General features: G+C 35.6%; 1 protein-coding gene across 1 annotated transcript in view; it reads left to right on the top strand.

The window, feature by feature from the left end:
• LOC126973097 (probable cyclin-dependent serine/threonine-protein kinase DDB_G0292550) overlaps nucleotides 1-26,039 on the top strand; it is a 225,627-nt gene that overhangs the window by 195,575 nt on the left and 4,013 nt on the right. The window contains exon 7 of the mRNA XM_050820239.1: nucleotides 25,298-25,525. Within this exon, the coding sequence (XP_050676196.1) occupies nucleotides 25,298-25,525 (228 nt within the window). The remainder of the gene's footprint in view (nucleotides 1-25,297; nucleotides 25,526-26,039) is intronic.

Genomic DNA, 26,039 nt, shown 5'->3' on the forward strand with positions numbered 1-26,039 from the left:
ATTAATACAAGTAAAATAATACGCATTTATAGGCCGCTGCGCGCGCGCCAAAATCGCGCCGATCAATGACATACCGCGGCGCGGGGGCACTCGCGATTACGGAAGGTTAATTGGTTCGTCGTAGAAAAAAAAACAAAACGAACGAGTGTGTTTGGCGAGGCGGGGGAAATAAAATATGCTTTAAAACATGATCCTAATAATGTGTTACGAAATAGAAAAGAAATACTATTTTAATGATACCATAGATGGAGAAAAAGGGACCACTTTCAGGTTATTTAAGTAATAAATTTTACTGTGGCGAAGTTTAACTAAAAAAATGAAGCCTTCTGAGTTTCTTGCTCTCGTTCTTCTCAGGTCTGAGGCCGTAATCTTTGAATGTGTGGTAGTTTTTGACTTTCAAAAAGTGACTTCAATAAAGTCCTATTACGAATAAAAATAATTGAATTAGAATAGATTATTCGTAGGCACTTTCGCCGCTTGTAAATTCGATTTGGATGGCCATTATGAGAATCGCTCACGAATAAATAAATCGTTCTTGTCTAACGATAATGCACACCTTACATATGAATAATTACGTGTGTCAAAACATTTGGACAGTAATATCTTAGGTCTTTTTGTGACATTGGTCTTTCCGGATCACAAACGAAAGGTCAGCGTGGTCACACGAGTTCGTGACTGTGGATTGTTTTCCTATTAACGGTATTTGTATAATATTCGACGGAACTAATACAACGAAATTTAGTCCGTTACTTTGTTGTGCTTTGTGGGAATTGATAGTTTTATTGTGTGGAAAATGTTTACATGTGGAATAATTTGATCTTTAAACTGACCTAACACGCGGAATGCGGTAGTCATGAGAATGACATCGGAATTAAATTACCAAAAACACACGCCAAACGTCACTCTTTTAAGAGTTTTAACTACTAAAAAAATAATTCACTGCGCAGTTTATTGATCTTGCTTATTAAACATATTTATATATTTGAATGTAAATTTTAGCATCACATATAGTTGATATATGGGTTCTCTCTGCATCTTCTACCACATTTATCACGGGGAGTGCTCAGAGGAGCTGTTCGGGTTGATTCCAGTGGCCGAATTCCACCGGACATTACGAGCTAAGTACCATCGGCATCACGTAGACGTCTGGCATTCCACAACCGCGCGTTTGGCCGAAATTTCTTGCCTCGCACAGCCACTTTGTGGAATCAACTACCGGCAGCGGTCTTCCCGAACAGATACGGCTTAGGGACCTTCAAGAAAAAAGCATACCTTTAAGGCCGGCAACGCATTTCTTGACACACCTGTTGTTGCGAATGTCCATGGGCGGTTGCCTCACCTCTCCCCATCCCGTGAGCCTCTTGCCCGTTTGCTCCCTCTCATATAAAAAAAATATATATAATTATCTAAATAAATGTGTTAGATTGAAGCACAAGACAGTAGCGTAACTCAGCAGACCGCTAGGGTTGGCACGCACGAAAAAATAAGGGTTGCAATGCGGGGGTGCCGGGTGCAGGGTGAACATTAACATTGTGCGTTTTTAATATTTTGTAATGGTTGGGGATAATTTCGCAAAAATAGCTTTATTCATCAGAATGACAGTAGCATTTATGTGGTTAAATACAATATTTATATCGTACACAAAATTGATAATTTATATTACATAAAAAATTTAAGACTGCAGAACTATTACAATTATTTTATATTAACAAAATTATCTCTCAGAAAATCAAGTTTCATCCATAATTTCAACGACTGTCTTACAAATTTTCGATCAGGTCACGTGTCCTGACGCGAGTTTAACATTTTATACCCATCCCAAGAAAAGTGCTCAACGCCGCTAAAGAAGTTTACACTTCAAAAATTGACGACGTGGACGGCGCAGCTAATTTGACTCTCTCAGGCACAGCAACCAGTCTCTGCGGCGTACGGCGTGGCACTCAATAGTTTTGTCTTCCCAAGATTGCTTAGCCGCCGTGTATATCGTGTGTATATATGTGTGCGTCGATTCGGACGCTCTCGTATGAAGTTAATTACTACCTTTCTATTACTGTATTGTGATTCAAGTGCCCGGAATGGTTCTGGCACTACCAGAGGAATTATAAAAGACACCTTAAGCTTTTCTTTGTCCTTGTTTACCATACACTGCATGTGGTCTTAAGCCACAGTGGTTGGCAAGACAAGGAAATGCATCATTACATAACGAACATCGCAGCACATAGTCGTCAATCAATGACACATTCCGCCATAAGATGTCCTGTCTATTCAGCACACTTACATAATAAACCTGCGTCCAATAAATCTTGTCATTGTCCGCCGTAATTACTTTGATTAGCCCTTGCAAGGCCACACAAGCTGGAGTTGTAAGGCAATATCGTTCATCAATGTGATTTAAGTAATATTTATCAAACTGAGATCTTGTCGAACCAGTTTAGGCAAGGGAAAAATACAGTGCACATAAAACAGACCGAAATCGTTTATTTTTATCAGTTGTTAATTGTCTGGCCTTATTCCAACGCTAAGTGGAACAGGTACTCAATTGACAATTAAATCAGATAGTGAAGTGACTTATATTTAAAATAGTCAAAGTAATAAACAAATAATACAGATGCCGACAATATTAATAATTTACACAAGACATTGTACAGACAAGACCCCATGAAAACATGCTCTAAAAATGTCACGAAACAGGGTTAGCTAAAGTAAAAATTAATCTTCTCGCGAGCTCAACTTATTCCGAACATATGACAGATTCAGTAACTTAAAAGTAATATTTTTAGTGATGATTCGAAAGCGCTTATTAAAGCCTAATTGAATAAAGATAATTTGACTTTGAATTTAACTTTGCATACAATATTCCTTGAGTTTTCACTTCTGTCGGCGCTTCCGGAGTGTCAATGTTTTCTTTGTGTTGTTGTAACTTTGACTTTAATAATTCCTCTAAACGTTTGTCCAAACTACCTCATCACAACAACCTCTCACTGTCTTACGGCCGTTCCCAATATCTACAGATAGAGATAAATTACTGCCTTCTACTGTCAGTAGTTAGCTGTCAATAATCTGAAGTTGTCCCAATATACCCGATAAGTAATTCTTATCGCCAGTTCACTGTTGCAATTTCCATACAAACTTCTATCCCTGGTAAGCTATACGTCGTCCCATTGACAGACAGCGTGTACGGATAAGATGAGTTACCGTCGATAAGTTTATTGGGACAGAAAACTCAACGATAGTAACGATTTTTATCTCAAGTAGGCCACAACTGGAGATAGATTGAATATTGGGAATGGCCGTTAGAGAATACATGAGTCACTTATAAAGCTATTTCTCGCACCATTTCCCGTGAATCAATAAACGGGGAAATTCTAATAACGCGTCATTAATGTCAAATTAAAGGTGACGGATAGCGAGGAAAGTGATGAGGTTTCCTGCGATACTTTCGATGAATTAGAAAACTTACAGCGAACTATTCAAAGAGCCGCAGTTTAATATATAATATAACAAGCGGACCCGACAGACGTTGTCTGTGAGTGTATACTCACGTTTTAAATTTTAAAAATCGGTCCAGCCGTTTTGGAGGTAGTTCAATTGTGAATCTAAACCATCCTCGAATCCACTTGAACACACACAAAAAAATTCATTCAAATCGGTCCAGCCGCTTAGGAGGAGTTCACTGTCAACACACGTACAGAAGAATTATATATATATATATATATAAAGATATATTTAATCAAGTATCGAGTATTGACTTAAATATATGTTGAGAAAGTGTACCCACATACCTCTGTCTCTCCTAGGACCAGACAGTTTTTAATTAGCCTAGCAAAAATCTCTAAGAAAAAAGCGATTCACTTGATTGTACGAAACGTGCAGTCATTGATAGATTGACAGATGACGGCTATAATCTTGTAAGAAAAAAGAGTTAGCCGAAATCCACTACGTTTTAAGCAACTGTTCGCTTTCAAACTTAGCCGGATTATACTTCGTCGCCTTATAATTGTAATTTCTATTTCAAACTTATGTCAAATGACTTGACGTTTCATACTATACAAAATTTAAATTTTTACATAGGCAGTCCCGCCTCTTATAACGTAGTATTTAAATCCTCTTTGGTTTAAACTAGATACAATTGAATCTGTCAAATACTTTAGTTACAAACCAATTTCTCAATTTTGTTTTAAATAAGCAGCCAAGGTTGCGCCCAAAATCTGTCAGTGAGTCTCGATAAAATCGATCAACCGTTTCTAAAATAAGCCATAACAAATAGACCGTTTGAATACCTATTCATTTAAATTAAGTAAAAAGCTGTTATTTTAAGATTCCTCTCCTCCTTGCGTCGTATTCCTAATTGAAGTCCGGTACTCAGAGATGTGCGGATTTAATCAGACCATCTTATAGGGCTGCGGCCTCTGGGGCGTCGTCCGCCTACCTTCCCAGTATCCATCAGTTGTTTGAGGTTGTGGCCACCTTTTCTGGCGATATGTCCAAAGAACTCTAACATTCTAAATTTTAACATTACAACATATGAATTACAGAAAACAAACTAGCAATACTTTACTGACTTTTCCCTTGCAGAAATTGATATGCAAAGTGCCTACTCCGACAGCAATGTAAATACATCTTGAATCTCATGAAAGTTGCAACTTGTGTCAACAATGAACAAACACTCTACATCCGAGTGAAACAGTTTGTTTGGCTTGGATTTTGCAGCCCACGTTCATGATGCAAGTGGTTATACTGTGATTGTATTTGAGTTTTAAAAGAAGCACCTACCATGCTAGCTTAAAAGCTATGTCGCATAAGTTTAGCTAAAGGAATCAATTTTGAGAAAACAAATTAATTTAATAATTCTTAATGGGATCCGACGGGGTAACAAAGCTTCGATTGTTTGAGTTCAAAGTCAATGTTGATGCAACAGACTACGATCGGTCGTTTTTGAATCTGCCCATATTAGTACATACTGTTTATATAAAAAAGGGCTTCAATCCAAAACCTATGCAAATCATACATTAGGGCAGCACAAAACACGATATTTACATTGTATTCTAATTAAATATTAAATATCAACTACATTTCGTATATTTATATAAAATACTGCTTAATTTGTCTGCATCACACACTGCATTGGCGCCGGTGCTCGCATTACGTTTTAAATATTTATATTATAAAATCCAGACATGCAACAATTTCATATTATGCATAATGCATATGGTATCATAAGTATATAATATGTTTCTTAGGCTGGGGATTGCACTGTGGGATCTTAGATTTCCCAAATATTAAAATATTTTTATATGCTGATAATGGCTCAAACCCTTGTATCGTGTTCAATATTTAAAATTCTTCGCCTTGCTTCTATTCTTGGCGTTGTGTCTATTGAAATATTGGAACACTATTATGAAGATAAATTTGATAAGAGACTGAGACAGGGGACTCCAAAAGAATGTCACCATAAGATCTGGAAGTTCATTAACATGAAAGTCTAATAGTCTCTTATGTTTATTGTCTTGTCTTAGATATAAATAATATTAATTTAAAACCACTCATGAACTCTCCAAAACTCAGGTTTAAGAATATTCAGCAAAAGTTTTAAAGGTTAATAGTTAAAACATCTGCATACCTCGAAATTCCTTCCTGGTTAATAAAGATATGTGTTAACGCACATATTGTGGTGAGAGAGACGCTATATCGCTTCGAACACCGGAAGACCCAACTATTTAATATGAGAGAAAAACCACGGAACCACCCACGCGAAACGTAATTTAAAGTTGTTGTTATGTCTGCAATAAAACCGAATAAGAAATGCAATATGTCATTATTAAATGTTCACAGCTATTTGGTTTTGTTCCGTAGTAGATTTTTTCACTTTTAAGTGGATAAATCTAGACATTTCATATTACATGCGTCGGTGGTATTCTGGACAGGGAAAACGCATTAAAGCTTTGTCTCAATCATAAAATAATAAATACATTTGTGAATCTGGCCAGATCCAAATCCTCCCCCTCGCGTCGTATTTTTCACTGCTTAGGGTCGTTCTCTGAGAATTCAACTTTTTAACAATAGTTTACCATCTGTGTCTGTCTTTGGCTACGTGCAGTGCGTCATGAATTCCGATATCCAGAGATGTGCGGATTTCGTCAGACCATCTTAAAAGGTTGCGACCTCTGGAGCGTGGTCCGTCTACCTTCCCAGTAACCATCAGTTGTTCGAGGTTGTGCCCATCTTTTCTGGCGATATGTCCGAAGGACTCTAAGATTCGTTCCACACACCACGCGATTTACAAGAAACTTTTGCCACGTACTGCCAGTGCTAATAGCTTAGGTAATATCTCCTCAAAGGCCGGCAACACATCTCAAACCTATTCCTTTTGCGGCAGTCTTCACCTGCTAAGCCACTTGCCTATTTGCTCCTCTAATAAAAAAAAATAGGATATAAGACTTCTTGTTGTGGATAATATTGTGAAAAAACGCACAAACTATTGTTAGAGCTATTACGCACTGTCTACAGGTCACCGGCGACCAAAACATAGGCAACTAAGCTGGAGACTAAGCCAAACGAACTAAATTTTGTACGCCATGTCCGATCGTTTTGACAGTGTGAAGGCTTCCAAATGATCCCAAGCACCTATAAGTCGTGAATCGCCCAGTCGCCCCGACGACCAGGGATGAAGTTCGTTAAAACCTATTTTATTATGGAAAGTTACAGTTACCGATGCGACAGTGCGTAATAGTTCTTAGGAGATGCCTTCGTTAAATAGTGAACTTTCAACTAATACAGATGACTTTTCCCCAAAGAATTATCTTTGATTATATGAACGGCAATGTTACAAATTAAACAATTCAATATTTAAATCAGGCTTTATGGTGATGCTTCGACTATTCACCTAATCCGATAACCGACCATTACTTAGATCAAACGTCTGTCACGCCGCAGTCGTTAGCAGTTCACAAGTCATATAACCGCGGGTCATGCCGAGCTCGTCGACACATTGGCTCGGAGCTACATAAGTTACCACAGCCTTACATAATGTCGCGTGCTGCAGCCATTTAGATACATTGTCTTAACGTAGGGTGCAAAGGTGCTTTGATATTTACGTTGCTTCGAAATCTTGACCCGTGTCAAGCTTTGATGTGCTATGTTGACTGTATATTAGCTATTATTACTTGTCTTGTTTAAACAAACTTGTCGATTTACAGTGGATTTAAGCTAAGATGTGGTTTGACACGCGTATATTCTTGGAATTGTTGTGATGATTAAAAAGAGCAGAATTACAATAGCCTTATTTTTCCATACAAAAAGAGAAGTTTAATACTGTTAATTTTTATAGAATAAGACATGTCGCTTTCACACGATATTTCCTTTCGTCTGAAAAAGGCAAGGCTGGTTCAGCCCCCATATTAATATGTGTTTTTGTCGCAAAATATTAATAATTGTCATTTTGCGTTCTGTAACATAAGGTTAATCAAAATGGCTGACAAAATTAGGTTGGAACTAAAAATTAGTTACTGCATTACTATTATTTAGTACCTAGTAACCAAATAAGTTGAGTCAGTAATTCTCGAGATCATTAAGCATATAACAAAAACTAAAATTAAGACGACAGTTGAGAACATGAAAATACGTTTAGAATGATTGTATGAAAGCTGTTAGGTATGGGTGTGAAATGATTAGATAGAATGACGAGGTATAATAAAATGGAACGTTGGTTAGCGCTGAATGTATCGAAAACAAGTGATTTGTCGCGGTGAGAACTCGACACATGCAAATATTTCTCCTAGAATATCAGACTCGTGCTCACATCCGTTGTTTTGGTATCTGGATATCTGTGGTGGTGTGGTGGATAACAGGTGATCCATACACACGGATTTAAGAACTAAACAATAGTTGTTATTATATTACCGCTGAGTTTGGACATCGCATATGAGCATGGTGTATTTCCTAACGCATCTACAGAGTTAACCATTTTTGTCGACACAAATGCTTAACATCGTCTTATCAACTAAGATAAGTAAGACTTTGTAAGGCTTTAATCGGAGTCTAGTAACGGAAGTCACAATAGAAACTTAACTTGCTACGATTCTAAGATGGAGGGATAGACTTTCTATGAAAATAAGGGACGAGACGAGCAGGACGTTCAGGTAATTGATACGCCCTACCCATTACAATGCAGTGCCGCTCAGGATTATTGAAAAACCCAAAAATTCTGAACGGCACTACAACTGCGCTCGTCACCTTGACACATAAGTTACCAAGTCTCATTTGCCCAGTAATTTCACTAGCTACGGCGCCCCTCAGACTGAAACAAAGTACTGCTTGCACATTACTGCTTCACGGCAGAAATATGCACCGTTGTGGTACCCTTAATCTAGTCGGCATCCGGTGCAAAGGAGCCTCCCACTGGTGCCTATAGACTACGCCTAGACTATAAAACTGAAAAAAGTTATAAATTACGGAACGTGAAAATAGTGGACCGTTGTATAATATTTTAAGATAAATTAACAGCTCGAATGAAAATTTGAAAATGGTTTTATAAGCATAAGATCGTTCTAATAAATAAATAAATATAAAATAACATTACTGTGTTTCCGTCTGAAGGGCACCGTAGCTAGTGAAATAACCGTGCAAATTAGACTTAACATCTTAATTATGTCTCAAGGTGACGAGCGCAATTGTAGTGCAAAAATTTATCAGTGGAAGGCTCCTTTGCACAGGAAGCCGGTTAGATTATGGATACCACAACAGCGCCTATTTCTGCCGTGAAGCAGTAAGCTGTTAACATTACTGTGTTTCGGTCTGAAGGGCGCCGTAGCTAGTGAAATTACTGCACAGATGAGGCTTAACACCTTATGTCTCAAGCTCAACCGCAACTGTTGTGCCGCTCAGAATTTTTGGGTTGTTTCAAGAATCCTGAGCGGCACTGCATTGTAATGGGTAGGGCGTATCAATTACCATCAGCTGAACGTCCTGCTCGTCTCGTCCCATATTTTCATTTAAATAAATAAATGCGACTAATTTCCATCTTGTTCTTTATTAATATTTTAAGGTTAAGTTGGATACAATATTCATGTCAAAAAGAATCCCACGCAGGCATCGTGAAGAAAAGTCTAAAGTCAGTTAAAAATGACTCAATTATTAGAAGAAAATACGAACTTCTTTAAGATAAAATCCAAAAGGCAGTTAAGTTGTTGAAATATCGTGAACTAATTCAGTCAATAGCTTCAAAGAAACAGATAACAAGGTGACGACTAGAGCCCTTCTTGAGGAGTGTAGTGGACTAGTCTCTCGTGACAAAGATTGAAAAATTGGCCGCTATATTGTCACACATAGAAGTGGGACTCAGTGCGAAATTCTGTCTAAGAACGTGCTTAGTTCTATTTTCCATGAGTGAATTATCTAAGGATATCTATGGTGAGTGAGATAATTTATGATGTATATGCTTTTACAACAAGATCCCAGAAAATGTTCAAAACAAAAGTATTACGTTATTCTAAAGAATTGTTAAAAAGCGTTTGTGTGGTAGAGGTTACTATAACATAAATGACTTTCTTAATGATACCACAGATTGGGAATGGAGTGACCGCCCTTGGGCTATTAAATACTAAGTTAATTGTACAATATTACTTTGTAAACATATTTATTCGATGAAAAAAAAAAGCCCGCTGAGTTTGTTGCGCCCATTCTTCTCAGGTCTTGAGGCATTCATTTTGGAATGGGTCGTAGTTTTTTGACTTTCAATAAGTGATGTCACATCCTATTTTGAATAAAACTATTTGAATTTGAACTTGAATATGCTCAAATATTGCTGTTGTTCTATATAATCTTTTCTTTTTGAGGCAGGATGGAAAGACAAACTTTTGGATTAAATTTTAATTCCTATTATGTACCATACCACACCACAGATACCTACTATGACTTTTTACCACAGTGTTGGAAGACGAAGGTTTTCAACCATTGTTTGTTGCGAGTGATGACTTACGGTACGCAGACGATGTCGCGAACTATGGGCCTGATGAGAAAGCTCATGGTCGCTCAGAGGACAATGGAGAGGGCTATGCTCGGAGTTTCCCTAGAAGATCGAATCAGAAATGAGGAGATTCGAAGGAGATACAAAGTCACCGACATAGCCCAAGTGATTGCGAAATTAAAGTGGCAGTGGGCATGGCACATAGTTCGACGGACACATGGCCATTAGGGTAGTAAAGTGCTCGAATGGCTGTACTACGTACCGGAATACGCAGTTTTTGTAGGCCACCCACAAGAAGGACAGACGATCTGGTCAAGATCGCCGCAATACGTTGGATGAGGGCAGCGCAGGATAGTCGTGGAAATCTTTGAGGGATGCCTTTGTCCAGCAGTGGACGTCTTCCGGTTGATGATGATGATAATGACATATTATGTCCAGGGTAAGGTAGAAGGTAACAGACAGGAAGGAAGACCTTTGTCACATTTTTGGTTTTATTAAGATACATATAAAGATATATACGTGGAGCATGAATACTGCAACCAGGCAATCGGTTGGTATATCAAGAGATAATTCAAGAGAGAACTGTAATAGTTAATTAATTCCTTCGCTAACATTTTGACATTTAAGGCAATGTTCACTTAATCTGACTGAGGATAGTTTAATTAGAATGTTACGTACCGAGAATTCCTTCAGACTTGCTGTGTTTATTATATTTTCATATAATATGTTCAATCGCCTTGTAGCTTTCTTGTTGTTCAAAAAAAATGCAAGATTTTTTTTGCCTTGCCTTTTATGCCTTTAACACTTACATTCGTACTACGTGTACCCACTTACGGCACAAATGTCATATATTTTTTTAATGAAAATAAGGGACAAGACGAGTAAGGCGTTCAGCTGGTAATTGCCTTGTACATTACAATACAGTACCGCTTAGGATTCTTGAAAAACCCAAAATTTTTGAGCAGCACTATAATTGCGCTCGTCACCTTGAGACACAAGTCTTGAGACACCAGTAATTTCACTAGTTACAACGCCCTTCAGACCATAACACAGTAATGTTTACACATTACTAGTTCACCGCCGTAATAAGAACTGTTGTGGTACCCATAATCTAGCTGGCAGCCTATGCAAAGGAGTCTCCCATTGGTAAACTATTTAAGCTTTAGAGCCAACAAAGATATCTTATACACGAACATCTCGTTGTTACATCACCTTCAAAAGAAGCGTATGCACTATAGGCCTGCATCACTTATATGATAACATTGGTCTTATCACCACCAGGTAGCAATGACCACTTATCACCACCAGCTTAACTGAATTGATCTCCTGCTGAAAAGCTTATAAATACCTATGTAATCTAACTGTGTGGAAATAAAACATTTTAAAGGCTGAAATCAAACATTATAACATCAACTACTATCTTCAGTCATTCTGTGTACGTGAAGTTTGAAACAAAGTGGAAACATCGTTAAACTACAAAATAATCCAATCATGATTAATATCCCTTTAAAGGCTTATAATGTTCTCAACAATGCTAATTATAAAAATAATAGAGTTAGTTTATACTACAACTATACTCATTAGTCAAATTTCAAAGAACTTGTATAACATTTGTCCCCGTAAATAATTTATCTTAACTAAGTATTCTTAGGAATATACCAGTATATTTGCATACTCCTTAATCAACAACACATATTCAGGTTTCGCGTAAGGCAAGCCTAGCGCCATGTGCCGTATTTAGTAAGGTCTTCTGTCCTAGAATTTGCTGTGGACCTCTTGTGCACCAATGACACTGATATTGATACTCTCCAAACGGAAACTTAACGTAAATTTATTCAGTCTACCGCATGCACTTTTTAGTCTGTAGGTTTCAAGCTAAATGTAAGTGGGATAAAAATGTACTTCGGTCAAAAATTGTTTATATATAATATTGAATGAGCAAGTTTATTTAATCTAAAAACCTCACGCAAAGTTTTCCAGTCACAGGTACCTTTAAAATTATTTGTATATATCCCCGCGCGTTATGAATGGGACAAGCCGCCATCTTTGTGACGTCATAGCTACGTAATGTTCATATACACAAATACACACGTTAATAATCTAACGTGCCGTTTGCATATTCAGGATTTCCTGGAACTAAATGTGTACACTATTATAATAAAGTCCCAGCCACCGTTCAGGCATTATCTATAAATAAATTTAAATTTTTATAAAAAATTTAAATGTTTAATAAATCCTACTACTCCAAAGCTGAAACTAACAGCCTGGGTCTAGATTATGATTATGTTGTAGCAATAGCAATAGCAATGACAATACAATATTGTATATTTGATTAAAAGAGCGCCATTTATTTCCGAAGCAGTATTAGTATCTACTATCTACTATATTAGAAATGACATCAAAAAGTATTCTAAAGGAATTAATTTTGAGAAAACAAATGCTTTTTATGCCTTTTTATTAACGTAACGCATCCTATGTGACGGAACCGTACCTGTTTCAACGTGCGGAGGATACTTAGTTATTTAGTTTATTTTTAAATTATATAGTGTGGCACCTAGAACTAAAGTCATAATGTGAACTGGCTAACATTTGAAGATGGAATGCCTCTTGGAGATATGAAGTGGCTGGCTAGATCCCTAGATGTCACAGTGCTTTTTTCTTTGGGTCTTTTTTAAATCTCGCAGTTACTACAATAGAGGGTAAACTTTGAAACTTGAAGGATTAAAGAAGAATTCGACTATCTGGAGTCATGTTTGTATGCAAGCTGTTGCTATTCAAACGCCATTAACCAAAAACAAACGTGCATTAACTCGTAAATATGTATATCGATCAAGTAGTAATTTAACGTCATCATTAAAGTTTTCGTTACAACAAAGTTAATTTATTTTCCTTTTTACCATAATATAATATTCTCAATGGTCGGCAATGTTCTTGTGCTTTCTGGTGTTGAGTGGTGGTGATCACTTAACGTAGGTAGTAGTTACTTTAGAAAAATTAAAAAAAAAATTAAGACTTATAGAAATGCGATGACAATTATAACAGTTACATAAAGCTATGCACAATACTAAATAAATAGCATTGGAATGTAAATAACAATATATGCCAATATTATCTATAAATAGTATATTTATATAGTAATAAAAAGTCATTTACTATTTAATACTTTATTTACCTAATTCATATGGCAGAAATCACTGGCTTATGCTCAAAATGTTATATAGATATAACCTTCACGGCTATCTGCAAGAATAGAACAAAAGGAAATATAATAATAACACTGAAAAACAGAGCGAAACAAAAACTTACTCAACAATCTACAAAATATTTGAGATGCAACGTGGGGGGCAAGTACAAAAACCATTGAGCAAAACTAACAATGCAGAACCCACAAAAACACAGTCTTCTTAAACTAATCATTGCAAGTTATTGTTTAAAAAACAATTTGTATAAAGATTGCATGAATTTCACGCCTTCGCTGTAATATAGAAAGTGACAAGAATATCTAAAATTTTGTAACTCTCGTACTTGATGCGACAAAACAAGACGAAATAATGTCGCAAGTAAGAGTCGATCACGCGGCCTTCAATTTCTTTTCTTATATGCCAGCACTCATCTGGGAGGCAATGCCGTGGAGACTATAATTACACATGTGATATATAAAAACTTGACAAGTGTAAGGAATCTTGAGGATCCTCTAAGACTAGAATCTCTAGCTAATATTTTTATATGGAAATTTTAGCATAAAATACGATAAAACTGTGCTGGTATATTTCGAAGACTTTCTATCTTTTAACGTTTTACTACGACTATCCCTCAAGCATTATATTTTTGCTGGTTATGGATGGATAAGAAGTGAGAAGACGATCAAGTCGTTCACAATTTGTCGTGGAGAGTTTGTTATTCGCACTACAAGGGCCCATATAATTCTGAGCGGCACTGCGATTGCTATCGTAGCCTTGAGACATAAAATATTGCGTCTCGCAAGCCCAGTAGTTTCATTAGCTACGGCATTCTTCTAACCGAAATACGAATATTGTTTGCACATAGAAACACTGGAGAGGTTCCAAAGCAAAACCATTAGAAACATGCCTAATATTCCTTAGCATGTTAGCAACAAACTGATGTACGCAGATATTAAATTGGAAATTATTAAGCAAGAAATAGAACAATTCAGTAGAAGCTAACAGAGTAGACATAACAGTCACAGAAACGAACTTGCTACTCAACTTCTGGGTCCTGGGAGCCTTAAATTCCTCAAGCCTTAAAAATCCTTAAGCCTGAGGTTGAAGCGAAACAGTATTCAGAGACTAGCACAAGATTCTTGGACAAGAAGTGAGAGACTTCTCAATGGAAAAGCCTCTCCTTAACACCACAATACCAAAATACAGTCATATTAAGCACATTCGATCATCTTAAAAAGACGCATTGCCAAGTCGCAGAATACAGAAAAAAAAATGTGTTTGCAGCACATTACTGCTTGGCGGCAGTCACAGAAGCCGCTCTGTACTGGGAATCATTTTGCTGGCAACTTCAGGAGCCTGCCACAGAAAGCACTAAGCCGTACTCTAAGCTGAAGTTATGTCCTATATTATTGTTATGTTTCACTAGCTGCTGCCTATGACGTCACTCATAGCTAAAATCTAGCGTAATATTATTAGGTTGTAGCCTATATTACGTTGTCCCGACATTTATTAATATTCAGGCAAAATTTGAATTTAATCTTACAGATAAACAGACAATAAATCTATAAACTACTCTCATGGCTTCAGTATTTCTTTTTAAGAATATATAACACACAGCAAGTCTTATGGCTATTTTTTAAATTTTATATATTTATGATTTCTATATGTCCTATATTATAATACTTTTAGTGCTTTGCATCAAAGCATCTTTGCAAGCAAAAATCTTTGAATCAAAGTAGTTTCTACAGGAAGAATCCAAGCAAGGATGTGACAGGCGTGTATATGTGTATATGTACTATGAATCAATTACTCCGTCCCATTCGATAATCTCAATCCAAACCTTCAACAAAAAGACTGCGCATGAGGCAGTAGGGTTAGATAGGATAGGCGGTAGGATAACATACGTATTCTAACCCTAACGGGGCACTGCAGTCTAAACAAACAAATCTCTATCTTAGGCTTCAGAGATTGCAGAGCGTGTAGATTCTGTAATAGTGCATATGAAACCGTGTTAAACATCCTCTCTGAAGTCTAAATGTGGTGCTGTTAACGTAGCATATCTATATTATATCGTCACCTTTTTGCTCTTAAAAGTGATTTTCATTATTATAACACTCGAAATAAGGGATTGCTTGTAACTAATTCTAGTAGGCTTCGAAAGATACATAATAGCTTTAAGGGTAAATGTATACACTTTTATAATAAAGTCTCAGCCACTGTTCAGGCATTATTTATAAATAAATTTAAATGTTTTATATTAAAATGTCTCTGTCGAATATTCTATTACTCCACAGCTGAATATCTAAGTGATCGTACATCCTGGGACTAGATTATGATTATTTTATAGCGATAGAAATGACTGTACCATATTGTATATTTTTATTGAAAAGAGCGCAGAAAAATAATGCTGGGGGAGTTTCTTGCGCCGCTTCTTCTCTCTCAGAGCCCTATTTGTTTCCGAAGCGGTAGTAGTATATGGTATGTTAGAAATGACATCAAAAAGAATTCTAAATGAATCAATTTTGAGAAAATAAATGCCTTTTATGAAGACTAATCCTTCAACCACTTGAGATACGTCACCGCAAAAGATATAAGAGATACATGAAAAGAATCAATCTTAATATTGGTCGCAGTGAAACAGGGCAGCCTTGAACTATACTAAAGCCGCTTTACCAACACACCAGAATTCGAATTTCAAATACAAAATTACGTAATTAAAAAATTTGAAAAAACTATCTATAGTGACTACCGGCCTGTCTCATTGATGACGTCAAGTAAACCACAAGCTGGTCATCAAAAAAAAAGTAAAACAATATTTTACTTTAGCAAAAGCAAAATGTAATTACGACACAAAACCTGGTATTTTAATGGATGTTATTTGCCAAGCGTTGTAAGTACATAATTTACTTCAATGACAATCTGTTTAGAAACAAAACGAGTCATTGCTTCCGTAATTATAAGAAATACTAGTTTTTGCTTCGACAGTGACAACCTTGGCAATCAGAGATGTTTAGTTATGGCTAATTTATTTTTTATGTCTCTCGACGTCACCCACCTCAGTAGTATATCTACTTATCTATACTTAAAATAAAGTTATACAGGTATATAAAGGTACATTAAATATTAAAAAAATATATTCAAATGTTTGTTCTGGTTGTAGGCCGCAAAAATAGCGCTTTTAGGTGTCTTAAATTAAGGTAATCTTAGATCATTTATATCCCTAGTTAGACTATAATGACAGCTGTGAAAACGTCGAAAAAAATTGAATTAAGAACTAACCTGTATTTTAAGTACTTCACGCTCACTAACACAAAGTATCATACAAATTGCGAATGTAAGACGTAGCTTATCGCACACGTGTTAACTAAAATTACTGGCCTGTTTTCATCGGTTGTCTAAGGCAAGAGACTCTATCTAGGCGTAAAAGTTATTTAAGTAACCAACTTATTTTAACCTAACTGAAGTTGAGCATCATTGAACCCAAGGTTGTTTAACATTCAAATAATCTGATATATTGTATATACGTATGTCTCTTATTCATTCTTTTGGAGCTGTAAAAGAACATAGATTATTATAGACAGACAGCATGATAGCAAAATACTATATATCTTCTTTCATACTAAATTATGAAGTAGGTATTAAAAAAAATATCCTCACAAGGAAAATAAATGTTTTACCTAAATTAAAATGAAATCACCGCTATGTTTATCACTAATTTTTATCAAACCAATATCCGAGCTCGGAATCCAACACCTATCGTTTTGTATTGTAAGAGAAAATGACGTCACGTGACATAGAGTAAATAAAGACTAAAGAAAATCTTTTTAGACACAGGACACTACCGAAAGTGCATGGTAATCAAAAATAGGCAAGATGTGCATAACTTCGATGTATTAATAAATCGACTCATAACTCTAGGATCTTGTTAAAACAAATCGTAAACCTGTTTTATTAGAGTAAGCTCTTGTAAAAATCTCCAAAGGAAATATCGTTGATTCTTTATTAGTTTTGGTCATGTACATCTATTTCTGAATTTACAACAACCGTTTTATGGATGGTAGGCATAAGATTGATATGACAGATCAAAGTACAGGAAGGGTGTTCGATTTCCGTCCTGATTTTGGGACCAACGCTTGACTGAGCTAATTGGAAAGAAATACTTTGTCTTCCAAATAGAGACATAAACAGACTGTTATGTAATTGAGATTTATTGTTGATGCTTTTGTCTGTTAGATATGCTGCATTTTAGAATTTTAATTAGTTCATTTCCGATGCCCGAATTAGAAATGTAAATGGTCTGAATCACCGTATTTATGGTATATTATGAGGTCAAGCTCTCTGCAATATTAACTGAACTCTATTATCTCTGCTTAACAATTCGATCTTTGCAAACATTTATTGAATCATATTTGGATAAATGAATGGTACCTAAGTCGGTTAAAAATACTTTCCAAATGTTAATGAACGAACAATATTAATTGGCTTCTCGTGTTAGCGATATATTTATGGATCACTCGCATCGATAACTTGAGCTTTTTATGATTTGTTGATCGCAGCGCTCTCTGTTGGACGATGACTCATCTCAAATATATATACAAGCTATAAGTAAACATTTGTAACGTTTGCATTACGCAGATCGATGATCCATTCAGGTCTGATTAGCACAACAAGTGTACAACAAAATCAATGATATCTGAATGAATGCGTGAATTCTTAGTCCCACTTTATTATGAGGACCCGGGTGAGGGATCTATACTCGATATCAAAACTCGGAAAAACGCGTTTCCCCATTGATAAGATCAAGTTCGCCCCCAAAACCCCCTATAGTAAGTTCCATCCCCAATATTGTTGCTGTTTCTGAGATTTATATTTTATATGTATTTGTCAATGACAAGATTATAAGCCCAAGCCTAAAATATACATTGGAATATTAAATCTAATTAGAAACTGAATGTTTTCAATTAATCTGTTCATCATCAATAACTTAATTAAGCACATTTCGAATCATATAATAAACGTAACAGAACTTAATAATTTAGTCTTAAATGTTACAATTTCAATCCTGGAAGCATAATATCAGTATTGAAAAAAGGTCCTAAGGCCAGACATGCCTCTTTTGGATAAAAATAAATTCATGCAAGTAAACTATTTGCCACCGAAATTCGTTGCAGAAATTAATGTGTAATATCTCATTCATCTTTCGGTCTCAACTCTAACATTCTATTAGTCAAATAAATGCCGTAACATGCCGACATCATTTAGACACCGGAGCCATTTATCAACGCGAATACATATCTCTTAAATGTTATAAGTTATTTTAACGGCGGATGCGAACTCGTTGAGATGTAGGTCAAAGTATGGAATGCGTATGCGTTTTATTTGGACAAACTATGCTTAATGCATTTGTGGGCTTATTCGATATGTTCGCTAATTGTGTCAAACTAATAGGTTTGCATAAAGTGAGCAACGCAAAGACAATATTGCATTTACATTTGAGATGATTTTCGTTCCTCGAATTAATTAAAATTTTGCATGATAAATCATGTAAGCAATTTTAACATACTTTAAGCGACGTTATCTCAAAATCAATATCAATGCAGTTGGTATGTTTTGGCATAACTGGGCCCACTTGATAGTGTGTCAAGTTATTAAACAGCAATCGTGTCGATCATACGTTTCAGACATTCACATATTGATTATTTTTTAATTTGTAATTGAAAAAACCAGCGCTCCTACGAAGTAAGCCAACTGTCCGAATGACGCATAATCTGTAAATCTTGGTATGTTTGTTCAACTCTGTTTCACTTTTTCAACGATAAACTGCTTAACCCCAATTAGTTTGCCGGTTCTAAACCTGCATCGTCCATACCTTTTGATACTTATTAAATTTTTACATTTAAACCAAAAGTGAGTGAGATCACTTAAAACAAACAAAGTGTTTGGAACCATTGCTTACATTTATTTACTTCAAATGCCTACAAAATGTAGAGATTTGTGAAGGAAGTATATAATATTATTACGATTAAGATATATAACGTACGCGACATAGACAACAATTGAGTCATTATCTATCTTTTATTCTCCTTCTTGCAGTGTGACACACATGAGAGATTCTACTACAAGTTTACGGTTTTATAATATATATACTACATATTGGTTTAAAAGTAGCCTGATTCTTAATCCTCAGCTAACATCGAACCCACTGCCATCTACACCATCCTACTGTGCTGTTGCGTTAAATTATCAGAACGAAGTCCCGAATTTATGTATGGAAAGTATAATATATCGAATATTAGAAATTTTTGTTTATATTTTATTTTCCAAATTTATGTTTACTGTTCTGGCATCACTTTTATATATAATCGCTTAGAATTGAAAATGAACTCCAGTAATCCTCCTGTTCCGTAAAATATAGCACTGCGACCTATAAACACACTTCTTAGACCCCATTATATAGTCTTGGTTACTTCTTATATATGCAACAGTAAAACAAATCGTTTGTGCTATAAATAAACTATGGTAAGCATTCCATAATGGCTTATGCGAGTGTTTATTTTAGTTCTCAATCAGCTGCAACGGGCGCCTGTGTTATGACCACTTTGGTCTCAGTTACTCAAGCCAAGTGCATCGTAATAGGTACATATACTATATGTACATATAACACATATATTTGTGGGTTGTTCACCTTTCTGTACTTCCTCATAGTTCGAGTACGCCCGAAGGCCTGATAATTGTACACTTCCAACTTCCATTTAAGTATATTTTTAATTAGTTCTAAATGATCATTTCCGATTCCTCGAAAGGTGTGTCCTTCTTTGTCTGAGCAATGTTTAGTGCAATTATTACAATGTAGCTGTCATCAAAGATTTAATTTAACATAGAACACGTTTTTCTCTACTTCTTTCTATTTAATTTCCTTCCTGGACACTTTAAATTCATAAATAAAATATCATACATATTATTGAACTTTGTACAGGCTTCATAATTATACGACTTATACTATAATTTTATGGAAATCAATAGATTTAATGCGTTAAAAGCAAGCCCTTTCTTCTGCTCATATAAAGAAAAAGGATTCGGTATTTTTTAAAAGCACTAGAGATTAGGGGCATTCAACCTTTTTTTAATTTTAGAGACAGAGCGATTTGAGATTAAATAAAACAACTGCTTGAGTTGTACGAGGATTGTGTGGAATATATAATTTATTTCAGTTACACGATATATATACAAAATCCTTAAAATTAGTTACGATTTACCAATTACAATTGTTACTTAAAAAGTGTAACATCAATAAAAAGCTAGCATGGGCTTGTTTTCTTTTGGAAACATAAGAGATCTTTATATATACATATATTTTGCATTAACGTAAGTAAAGATATAAAGTATAATCGAAACACTCGAACAAGAGTGAATTCAGGCGGGGCTATCCGTATTTTCCTAATTAATATCTCAAATCATTTAAACCAGTACAACTTAATTATTTTTTTAATCTACAAACAAAATTCCAAAGATATCTTGTATATGCTTATTTTTTTTAAACAAAACATATCCTCAATCCAATTATAACAAACGAAGAATCCTTTCAGATGACCTTATCACTGTTATAAATCTTTTAATCAAGAATTCAAGAGCTTTCTTGAGCATAATCAAATTTCAACCTTCTGCAGCCGGTATTCGTCATAAAATTGCCCAGTTAATAATAATTATTATGAATGCTTTAAACACAAAATTAAATGTGTATTTCCTAAGTATAATCGTGACTAACTTTCGACCAGAAGACTTCTGATTTAATTCTAATCGAGATAATATCGCGCTTAGGAGATAGCTTATAGAGCGCTTGCTATAAATGGACGGAATGCTAATATTTATACTCAGATAGTTCGATTGTACATAGCATAGTAGAAGCAAATTATCTAATATATAAAATTCTCATGTCGCGGTGTTTGTAGTTAAACTCCTCCGAAACGGCTTGACCGATTCTCATGAAATTTTGAGTGCATATTGGGTAGGTCTGAGAATCGGACAACATCTATTTTCCATCTCCCTAAATGTTAAGGGTGGTCCACGCCTTTTTTTTTAACTTTGTTTAATTATGAGTCAGCATTAAAAAATACATACAACTTCAAATTTTCACCCATCTACGATCAACAGTTAGTTTTGTATCGCGCTTTTAATATCGGCAATACAACGTTTGCTGGGTCAGCTAGTATTTTATTATAATTTAATCCAGAGACCATTGTCTAAAACACAGCTTTACACATATATGCAAAATTTTTTTTTGCTTGTTATGCTTGTAAATCGTAACTATTCATCAGGTCATTTATAGTGGTAAGTTCACGTTCACTGTATACAGAAAAGGCCAAAATAACCTTTCATTCAGTAAAAATAATGTTCCTTAGACGCCCGACCAACACAACAAGAATAATCTGGAGTTCTACCTAAAGTAGAAGGAAAAGGAAGGTGTATGGAAATCAATAGGTTACTTATGGGATACCTACCCTCGCTGATGTAGGCTTTCTTTCAGCTTATTGTAACTGGATTTTTTTTAATGAAAATAAGGGACGACACGTTAATGGTAATTGATACGCGCTACCCATTACAATGCAGTGCCGCTCAGGATTGTTGAAAAACCCAAAAATTCTGAGCGGCACTACAATTGCGCTCGTCACCATGAGGCATAAGATGTTAAGTCTTATTTGCCCGGTAATTTCACGAGCTACGGCGCCATTCAGACCGAAACACAGTAATGTTTACACTGTCTTGTTCTTCCTGTGCAAGGGAGCCTCCCACTGGTAAAAACTGGATATCTGGACTCCTTTGACAAACAGAGTAAAAGAAATCGAATTTGATTAAATAAATAAAACAGATGCGGAAAAACTTTCAATGCAGTGAATTGTTTGTTAGGAGACAAAGCAAAAACACGTATGCTCGTAGTTGTGCATTAGTTGTGACACTTCAACACGTCGAGAACACTTCGTAGCTTCCAAGGAAACTTGACAAACAGACTTGGTTTGTCTTATATATATTAGTTTACATAATTTACAAGCTAAATTTAGCTTCAGTACAAGATATCTACTCAGATTTGATATTTTGAATTGAATTATACTATACCTCATAGAAGGACTCTTATTTTAATTTAATATTTCTTTTTCATTTATGCCATTTTTAGAAGAGGAATGTATATTTACTTATTGAAATAAATTAGTCTATATTGTTATTATGCTCCTCTACTAATCGTGATTAATTAACTCGTTTTTGAAATAACACGAAAACAAATTAAAAAAGTATGTTTAAATAAGTATGAAGTTAAATAGATTTAATTTCAAGTAGATACTGTGGAAAATAAATAGTAAATTGTTATAATATGTGTATTGGTATTAAAAGTAATAGATCACTTATTTACACCTGCGCTCTAAAAAGAATTCGTTGAGGCATCGACTCGCATGAATAATGCCCGTAGAAGTGACAAAAATACCCGTCGTCACATTCCGTTTATTTCTGTTATGTAGAGTAACAGCGCAGGACACGAATGGTCTAAATCGCGATGAATAGCTGTGATAAACTTGTTGACAATATTTACGTGTTCACCGGAAAACAACTTGCGAAACTTACGATGTGAAGTTTGATATCAGAGTAGTTAGTTCCTTACCTACCTATTGTAACTGTAGAACGCGTACGCAGTTTTAATGCGTAGAAGTCAAAACCATGGTCTCATTGGCGGGGGGCGTGGGGGGCTTACCAAATCCGAGTATGTGTTTAGGCTTTTATATTGTATGAATCGCAAGGTGCGATTTTTTTTTTTTTTGTAATCGCAATCTAGGCGACTGCGTCTTTATTGTGTGATTATTACCATTTCAGAAACTTAACTTTATATTGATGATACAATATTGTAGTAAAAAATATAAAGTGCCTTATATTATAATTAATTAAATAGAAAACGCCTAACTGTAAGAATGATTACAAAAAATATATGGGTACATACTTACATAACAAGATTTCTTATCAAATTATTATTATTAACAAACTATGCATATTATAGAATTGAGTTATTTGTTTTTTTGAAAATTTATGTACATATTTCGCCTAACGTTCATTCCCCGGACTTTGAATATGAATTTTATGACTTATGGTCGTAGAGTTGGTATGTTTTTTTGACTCACATTGTATCTGTTCTTAATGATAGAGTAGAAATATACCAGTTATTATTGGTAGGTATGTGATTTCGCGAAACTTGGAGAAAATATACATTTCCAATCACTGATTACAATCAATACGACAAAAATTTGAAAAAAGTTTATCCAACTGTAGTATTCCTGTTAGGTTTACGCCAAAAATGTTACCCATTAAACTTTTAGTTAATTACGCATTTACACAGCCGAGTTACAAAACAAAACGAACAAGGTGCTGGAGTAAATCGGATCGGCTCTCAAGTTCACAGCAGATTTATGAGAGCATCTGCACACGCCATCTCTTTGTGCGTCATTGGTAAATGTAGTTTACTAATACGTGAATGTTTGTTTAAGAAAGCATGAATCATTTGTAACAAGGATAGCGTAAGGACGAAAGTATTTCAAATAATTTGAGGTTGAACATTCAGTTTAGGGCAAAAAATGTATTATTTTCTATAGCTTATGTTTCATTAATCAAAAGATATTAAAACTTGTTTATATAAAATACCTTTTAAACGATTAAAACGCGTAATTAAACTGTATTTTTACAATTAAGTGTTTGCGTTAAATTTAAATTTTTATCATTATTTTATTTAACCCGACGTTTCGTGATCTTTGCAGAGCACGTTATCAGGAGGACCCTGTACTTTACACATAAAACCTAATGTAAAAATACGGTAACAATAAGACGCGTTTTAATCCTTTAAAAAGTATTTTATTGAAATGTGTAACACTCGCGTTAAACAATGAAGTTACTATATTGTAAGTTACTGCCAAAAGTATTAATTACCTACTTATTATAGTCTAGTATGATATTATAACAAAATATTACAGCTTGTCTGTCATCTTTGTTTTAGTAAATAAATATTTCTAAGCTGTTCTCTGTATGTAAGGTTTTGTTTTACTGCACTTGGTCTGTGAATATAATTATAGTGTAGTTATGACTTAAATAACCATCCTAGTTTTGGTGCAACCTTCGTTTTGAGTTGCTGTATATTTTTAGATGGTCTCAATTTTTTTGTTATAATATTTAATCCTGTTTGCTATTATGCGTCTGTGAGTACACAAATTTATGCCCAAGGATTTATAATGGGAAGTAACAGACGGTAATGTATACCGATACACTGGAAAATTTGAGTATAAACAGTGACACATCACTATACGACCGTACGGTGCCGGGATAAGATCTCAACTGAATCGTTGTGCTGAAATCTCATCACTTTGAGAATGTCTCATGACTTATGAGGGTATGTGCCATCTAGAGGGACCTCTATTTCAATATTGAAATTACCAGTGGGAGACTCCTTTGCACAGGATGCCAGCTAGATTATGGGTACCACAACGGCGCCTATTTCTGCCGTGAAGTAGTAATATGTAAGCATTACTGTATTTCGGTCTGAAGGGCGCCGTAGCTAGTGAAATTACTGGGCAAATGAGGCTTAACATCTTATGTCTCAAGGTGACGAGCGCAATTGTAGTGCCGCTCTGAATTTTTGGGTTTTTTTAGAATCCTGAGCGACATTGTAATGGGCATGGCGTATCAATTACCATCAGCTGAACGTCCTGCACGTCTCGTCCCTCATTATCATTTAAAAAAAAAGATCATGTTATCTTTGAATAGATGTGTATAACCTCAGATGCAGCACCGCCTTGTCTTGAGACTTTTCCAGTGGGAGGCTCCTTTAGCAGCGCTACAGGGTGCCGGATAGATTATAGGTACCACAACTGCGCCTATTTCTGCCGTGAAGCAGTAATGTGTAAGCATTAATGTGTTTCGGTCTGAAGGGCGCCGTAGCTAGCGAAATTACTGGGAAAATGAGACTTAACATTTTATGTCTCAAGGTGACGAGAACAATTGTAGTGCCGGTCAGAATTATTGGAATTTTCAAGAATGCCGAGCTGAACGTCCTGCTCGTCTCGTCCCTTACTGTCATAAAATAAGCTTATCTTCACTCGTCTTAATTAAGTAACGGTTATTCCAGGCAACCCAAACGACAAAGTCCTGTACGGGCGCCCCAACAAGCGGCGCAGTGCGTCATTCCCCGCGCCCCGCTCGCTGGACCGGCGCCACTCGCTGCGTATCTTCGGCTCCTCCAGCAAGTATCTCCAGCGGTGCGCGTCCACTCGCAGCCTGCACCACAAACACGCAAACACAACTGACAGCTCCTCGTCTACAGACTATCCGCCGAGCGTTGAATCTGCCTCGCCCAGTAAGTTGACATTTAACAATAAAATCGGGAAACATACTTGTTTTAAATGCATAACGTACATGTACTTATCTAAGACGCTACGATCTTTTTCTGGAAGAAACAGCGAAAAAAATATACTCTAGCTCTCCTATTTTCGCTTTTTTTTAAATACAATATATTGTATCAACGTACATTTCATTGCTGTAAAATAATCATAAATCAGTCTCAGGATGCCCGATAGTTTTAATAATCTGCGATTGAATATTAAGATTTGCAGCGAAGCCTTTTTAATAGAACCTTCACGTTTGTTTATACAAAACGTCTAAAAAATGAACTTAGATATTTAAAATTTTACCTACTTAATAAATCTACTACACAAATAAAATTTGAAAAACAAAATTTTATGAACCATGCGGGACTCAAACCCAAAACCTCCGGCGTTCCGTGCCGGTGCTCTAACCAACTGAGCCAAACGTTCGAGTCCCGCATCCTTCATAAAATTTTATTTGTGTATTAATCCTAGAAGTGAGTTTAT

The sequence above is a fragment of the Leptidea sinapis genome, chromosome 28 (genome assembly GCF_905404315.1).
Source record: "Leptidea sinapis chromosome 28, ilLepSina1.1, whole genome shotgun sequence".
NCBI lineage: Eukaryota > Metazoa > Arthropoda > Insecta > Lepidoptera > Pieridae > Leptidea > Leptidea sinapis.